The sequence below is a fragment of the Cucurbita moschata genome, unplaced genomic scaffold, assembly GCF_002738365.1.
Source record: "Cucurbita moschata cultivar Rifu unplaced genomic scaffold, Cmos_1.0 Cmo_Scf00029, whole genome shotgun sequence".
Classification (NCBI taxonomy): Eukaryota; Viridiplantae; Streptophyta; class Magnoliopsida; order Cucurbitales; family Cucurbitaceae; genus Cucurbita; species Cucurbita moschata.
In genome coordinates, this window is record NW_019268545.1 from 1,534,280 (window position 1) to 1,541,544 (window position 7,265).

General features: G+C 34.5%; 1 protein-coding gene across 2 annotated transcripts; it reads right to left on the bottom strand.

Moving 5' to 3' along the window:
- Positions 1-491: 491 nt before the first annotated feature.
- Positions 492-6,622, bottom strand: LOC111464079 (probable polyamine transporter At1g31830). 2 transcript variants are annotated; one of them, XM_023108155.1, is made up of 2 exons: positions 6,254-6,622; positions 492-2,421 (listed from the first exon to the last, which is right to left on the bottom strand). In XM_023108155.1, the coding sequence occupies exons 1-2, from the start codon at positions 6,458-6,460 to the stop codon at positions 964-966; spliced, it is 1,665 nt and encodes a 554-aa protein (XP_022963923.1). In that variant the 5' UTR covers positions 6,461-6,622; the 3' UTR covers positions 492-963. The 2 variants fall into 2 exon arrangements, with proteins under 2 accessions (XP_022963923.1, XP_022963924.1); XM_023108156.1 differs by lacking the exon at positions 6,254-6,622 and adding an exon at positions 3,647-3,826.
- Positions 6,623-7,265: the final 643 nt, after the last annotated feature.

Below are 7,265 nucleotides of genomic sequence, written 5' to 3' on the forward strand. Positions count from 1 at the left end.
TTTTTTTTTTTTTTTTTTTTTTTTTTTTTTTTTTTTTTTTTTTTTTTTTTTTTTTTTTTTTTTTTTTTTTTTTTTTTTTTTGAAGTTTTTTGCTCTATAAATTAGCATTAGGACAACTTTTTGGGTGTAAGGGTGCTGTTCCTCTTTCTATTTTGCCTGTGAAGCACACCTTTTTGAATATTGGATACCAATAATTCAATATGAAAGAACTACTTTTTGAATATTCGATATCAACAATTCAATATGAAAGAACTACTTTTTGAATATTCGATATCAACAATTCAATAGGAAAGAACTACTTTTTGAATATTGGATATCAATAATTCAGTATGAAATAACTTTTTGAATCTTTGATATCAATAATTCAGTATGAAAGAGACAATCTCACATAAAAATGCCATATTTGGCTTCCATTTTGCCTCCCAAGAATTTCAATCACTTATTCAAACACGTAATTCATTGTTTCCAACTTCACCAAATTCACCAAATTCACCAAATTCAAACACGTAATTCATGATTTCACTATTCAATCTTTCTCAGTGATCATACAAAATAATCAGAAAGGATAATTTGGATCACAATATCCAAAATAATACATGATATATGCAAATCTTCTGCAAGTTTATTTCAAACAGATAGCATAGCAGAAAGACATTGGCGTGCAGGCGGCATTTTATTAGTGGAATTAGAACATTAACCCATAAGATGCAGTGTTACTAACTGATGCTTAATTTAAGGAACTGAGATTTTGCTTCTTTTTTGTTTTTCTATTTATCACCATTCTAAAACTAGGATGATAAACGTGACTACGCTACTACGACTTAAAGCACGTATCAAAGCAGAGAATGAACTTACAAGATCTTTGGCCTGCCATTGCATCGATTGTTACAGGTCTTCAACACGACGTTATCGTCTCAGAAAGATTCTTCCTCTCTTTGGAACTGAATGACCATTGATTTCCCGTTAATATACCAAGGTTTCTGTTCGGTCTCGGTTGGCAAAATGGAGATCAGGGAGATCACCGCTAACAGAGAATTTGAGCCATCTCTTCTTTTCGACATACTTGAGACCGGGTTGCAACAATAAGCCGATTGCAACAGCAGCTAGACTCACAAGCATCACTTTGACTGTGGAAAGGGCCAACACTACACATATTAGTATTGTAGGAGGGATACACATCAAGATCGATCCAACCGTTCCGACAGGTATCCTGTAAGGCCGAGATGCAGCTGGATGTTTAATCCTTAGCTTGACAAAAGCTAAGAATTCCAGAATCATTCCAAAGCAGTACAAGAAGTTCTCCGCTGCTATGATTTCCTGGAAGCTCAACCATGAAAGCAAAACAACGCCTGAGGCTGAAAATAGTATCCCAGTCAACGGTGTCCCGTGACGAGACCGTTGGCTGAAGAACTCAGGTAGCATACCGCGTTCTGCCATTCCGAGAAGTTGGAAAGAATCACTGCTCATCTCTGCTACAAACATTCCCATATTCGACATAGCAGCAGCCCCTTGGATCCACCAGCTCAACCAAGCTCCCCCTATAATTTTGGCAACATCAGAGAAGTAGCCATCGGTCCACAGTTCACGGTTAAGCGCAATGGCTCCCGTCCCACTCAAAAGAGGCAAGAAGTAACTGAGAACAACCAGAATCAAGGCATAAAAAAGTGCTTTAGGGAGTGTTTTGTTTGGGTTTTCCACTTCTCCAGCCAATGTGCTAATAGAATCCCAGTAATTCAAATTCCAGAAAAGAGTGTTCAAATACAGATTCCAGTCGACATCCTTTAGGTTCACCACAAACCATCTAGAAGGCTGTAGTTTCGGTATAGACACGAGTCCCATAACTGCAAAAGGGAGGATTGAGAAAGCACCAAGGATTACAGCAACCCAACCAACAATTGTTAATCCTCTATAATTCATGTAAGTGAGGATCACTGTCAAAGCCAAGACCGCAGCGACTCGTGGAAGACCTTCACCGAGAACTGGGATCTCCGACTTCAAGTAATCGAGAAACAAGACAGGATATAAAGCATTATCAATAACCCCACTAAGCCATTTCATCCAACCCTGCTGAAATCCCCAAAACGGACCCAATGCAGAAGAAACCCAAACCACATAACCACCATTTTCAGGAAACATAGTCCCCATCTCAGCAGTTATCAATGCTTCAGGAATACTCCATATAAGTGGAAAGACCAAAAACCCAAGAAGAGCCAACAGAGGACCAGCTGCCCCAACACTATCCTCAACTCCAAACGGACCCCCCGAAACCTCATAGAAGATGAGAAACACGAGAGGCAACACAGAAACTTTCTTTGCATTATTCACTAAAGGCGAAGGCAGTTCGCCAACCGACACATACTCAGCACGATTTATCTCTCCCATTGCAACAGAAGTTTGTCTGGCTGGCGAAGACCTCAATTTCTGCACAACCCACAAAGTAACATCATGACTAAGAAAGCTAAAATCCTCATCTCACATTCAAACTCGAATACAGAAGAAACAAGAACACAATATTCTCAGTCACTTAAACCAAGAAAGCTAAAATCCACATCTCACATTCAAACCCGAATACAGTAGAAACAAGAACACAATATTCTCAGTGCAGAGAGAGATGTTCGACATTCATTCATCCATAAGCAATCTCCACTTCTATTTTGATATATAGTTTGCCCTTCTAACCATAGGTTCCAGGATGACAACCAAAGACTAAAACCCGGTCAGACCAAGATTGTCGAAACGCCTACGCGTGGGGCCATTGCTGACGCCCCTTGCATTCAAAACAATTGGAAAAAAAAAAAAAAAAAAAAAAAAAAAAAAAAAAAAAAAAAAAAAAAAAAAAAAAAAAAAAAAAAAAAAAAAAAAAAAAAAAAAAAAAAAAAAAAAAAAAAAAAAAAAAAAAAAAAAAAAAAAAAAAAAAAAAAAAAAAAAAAGCAGACAGGAACCCTTTAATTCTCTAAGCGGTTTTGAGTTATTGTTTCTAACACCCTAATTCTCTTGTTGGCTACAAAATAGATCTGGTTCTATTGTTGATAAGAAATTTCTCTATGAACAATAGAGAATCCAGGGGAAGGTATAATATCCTCACTCTCAATCACTTAAATCCACATCTCACATTCAAACTCGAATACAGAAGAAACAAGAACACAGTATTCTCAGTCACTTGAACCAAGAAAGCTAAAATCCACATCTCACATCCAGACTCGAATCCCGAAGAAACAAGAACACAATATTCTCAGTAACTTAAACCAAGAAAGTCCCCAACCTACATCTGATAATAGCCATAGCAAGTAATTCCCTGTAATTAACACTCCAAATACGCATCAAACTCTTAAGTCATACTAATCCGATACTACAGTACAACATCCAGATGCCGTATTCACATTACAAAAAAATAAAAATAAAAATTAGAATAGCAAGAGCCCCAAAAAGACGAAGAAGACACAACAGAGAATTCCAAATGAAATACAAAACCAAAAAAAAAACAGAACGAAAATTCCATAAAACCAGAAATCATGATCTTAAGACAAACAAAGAAACGCAATCTTGAACTTAAAAAGAAGAAAAAAAAGATCAAGATCTTGAGGTAAAAGCGACATCCGAAAGAACAAGTGAACAAAAGAAGAATGAAGCAGAAGAGAAAACAAACCATGAAGGAAAATCAATCGCCGGAGGTGAGGGATGCATTACTGCAATATCGCCTCCGCCGTGGAACAAACGGAGAAAACTACCGCCATGAGCTCATAAAGCACCACGGAGTTTCAGAACTTAACATACAAGACAAAAGAACAACGAAGAACAACAAAAGAAAATAAAATAAAATAAAATTTCCGAAATTCTACAATTTAATATATATAGTTTTTTTTTTTCCTAAAAAATAAAATTTATTTTTTTATTTTTTATTTTAATTAAAAAAGGTCAAAAATCGTACGTGGCATTTAGGAAATGACGAATATTTGCATATCGCAAGGTGTTCCCCTTTTGAATCTTAGCGTGCCACGTCAATGAATCTCGTATCCTTGTTTTGACCTAATTTGTGGGCCCCACTGTCCACGTAAGCTTGTCTATAACGAAAGTAATACAAAATTGTGATTGGGCCCCTCTAATTACTAACATTCTAATATTCGCCCAAATCTTAACCTTTATTCTTAAATATATTTTATCTAATATTTATATCTACTCAAAACTACTTTATTAATTTTTTCAAATTAAAATAAATATAATAATTAAAACCATTTAAGGACTAAAATAAATATTTTTTTTTTTAAAGTTTGAAGACGCAAAATAAAATAAACAAAGAAATTTCTCATTTTTTTAAAAAATAATTAAAGATTTAAGAAATGTTTAATTTTTTAAAAATAATTTATAGAAATTATACCGACTTTTTTTAAGCTCTAAGGTTATTTTAAATTTGCCTCAAAACGTTTATATTTATTTTTAAAATAGTAAGAACTTCGAATCTTGGAACTAGTTAAGTTATGATTACATATTTATATTTAATCATTAATTTTTTTAAAATATATTAATTAGAATTTTCAAAAAGAATGTATGCTCGAATCAGAACTTTTCACCACGAAAGTACTTTTTAAGCTTTACTACTTTCTTTGTCTCCGCTTTATGATTCCACCACGCCTACCTTTTAATTGTTGGATTTAATTAAATAAACGTCTTTTTATATATATATCTATATATATATATATATATATATATTCCCGAAAAAGATTTTAACCTTCAACTTCATGATGGTTATTTAACAAAAAAATTTAGTCCATATAAGAAAATATTATTCATAAATTACTTAAAAAGCGAAGATATAAGTTTAATATGCTAAATTTAATATATTTCGCTTTTGGATCTAAATTAAATAAAAAAAATTAGATTCAAGTCTTATTCAAATTTTTTATTTTATTGTGGTACTTAAATTCTCCCTTTAAATTTTTAATTTTGTGATTTAGATTGGGTTGAATTTTTTAAAAAAGGAAAATTTGATTCAGTTTGCAGTTTGACATTTTTCTTTCAAGTCAACCCTACCAAATTGAAATTTTGGTTACAATCAAACCCAATCGTACCTTTTTTAAAAAAATAATATTTAAAATTTACAACCAATGTTAAGGATAAACTATGACTTCTAAATATTTAATATTTGACATTTATGCACCATACTAACTAATATTTAAAAAAAAATGGCAACATGACAATCTAATCGGGTTGTAAAATTACTTTAATTTTTCTTAATTACATTTTACCTTTTTACTGGTTTGTCTCATCAAATAATTGCTCAAGTCATAAAGGTTAGAATCCTCACCGTATAGATTGTATAAAATAAAATTTAGGTTAAATTAATAAAAATAAAATGTACTTCATTTAAAAAAAAAAAAAAAAAACATTTCAAAATGTTAAAAAAAAAAAAATAATAATAATTTTAAACTTAAAAAAAAATTCAAAAAAATTCTTATAGTTAATTTTAAATGAAAGGATGATAAAATTCACATCTAATTTAGAGAATGAGTTTAAGGGACGAATACTATCTCCATTGTTACGAGGGGTTTTGGGAAGTTCAAAGCAAAGCCACTAGATATTATGTTCAAAGTGGACAACATCATCATTGTGGAGAGAGTCGTGTTCATCTTGTTGGATGATGAAAGTCCCACATCGGTTAATTTAGGGAATGATCATGGATTTATAAGTGAGGAATACTAACTCCATTGGTATGAGGTCTTTTGGGAAAGCCCAAAGCAAAGCCGTGGACAATATTATACTATTGTGGAGAGTCGTGGTTCCTAACATGATATCAGACTTAGTCGTGCCAATAGATTGGTAAATCCTCAAATATCGAACAAAGGACTCCAAAAGATCCAAAAGAAAAGGAGTCGAGCCTCGATTAAGGGGAGGTGTTGAGTAAGTTGGTTTATTGCCTCTCTTAGTTAGTTGTTTGAGGGGAGGCGTTGGATGATCTAATTTAGGGAATGATCATGGGTTTATAACTGATGAATACTGACTCCATTGATATGAGGCACCATTTGTTTGAGGGGAGGTGTTGGATGATCATAGGCACCATGAGACTTATGCTCAAAGTGGACAATATCATACCATTGTAACCTACCATGGTGAGTCATGGTTCCTAATGCATATCATAATCAACAAACAAGCACACAGCACACTCGAAGAAAGATTAATCGCATCAGCAGAACCAATAAATCAGATTTTCCTCTTTCTTTTCACTTCTCAGTTACGATTCTCAGTAGCGTTTGTTTACCTGGTGGCTGGAATCGCCGACTATCGGTGGTTCAGTTTCTGCACGGCGGAGCTCCTCCTTGGTGCCGTCGCAGTGAAGCGGAGAGCCAGCGCTGGTCGAATTAGGTTGAAATTCCTTCTCGCCAAGCTCCGCCGCAGATGTAGTCTGCTCTGGTTTCCGATCGATCTGCGAAGCCGAAATCGGCGCTTCATCTCCGTCTCTCTTCATCAAAAGCGATTGAAGATTTGAAATATATATCAGAGGAGTTTTGAATCTTTAATTGATCATTCAACTTCAAGTCCGCACAGAGGCGGTTAGGACTTGATCGTGCTCGTGGATTAGTGCGCGCGCGCGCGAGAGAGAGAGAAATTGAATGAAGAACGCAAGATGAACTCGGATTTGAGAGTTTGTGGAGCAATGGCAATTAGTTTGCTTGTATTTATAGAGGAATCTAGAATTTATGGCTAATTGGACCATAACAACCGATTACGGACTGTTAATCAGCTTTTTAAGTTTTTAATTATTCCTTAATTTACTCTAAGCAAGAACTTAAATATATCTACGTTAATCAACAATTTATTTATTTATTTTCTATTCAATTCCTTTATGAATGATATATTTGCTATGGTAAAAAATAATTTTATGGTAATTACACATTGTGTGCTCGAGTAATTAACCATCATAGTGACCTAAAGTGGTGAACCAGGTCATCCTACGGGGTGACCCTCCATTTTATTGTTCGGTTCCTTACAAGAACCAATGTGGGATCCCACATCGATTGAAAGTGGAATGAGTGTCAGTGAGGACGTTGGCTCCGAAGAGGGTGAATTGTGAGATCCCACATTCGTTGGGGTGAGTAACGAAATATTATTTATAAGAATGTGAAAATCTCTCTAGTAGAGGCGTTTTAAAAACATTAAGGTGGAAGCTCAACAGGGAAAGTCTAAAGAGGACAATATATACTAGTGGTGTGCTAGTGAGAATGCTGTGTCCCAAAGGGGTGGACACCGGGCGATTTGCCAGAGAGGATGTT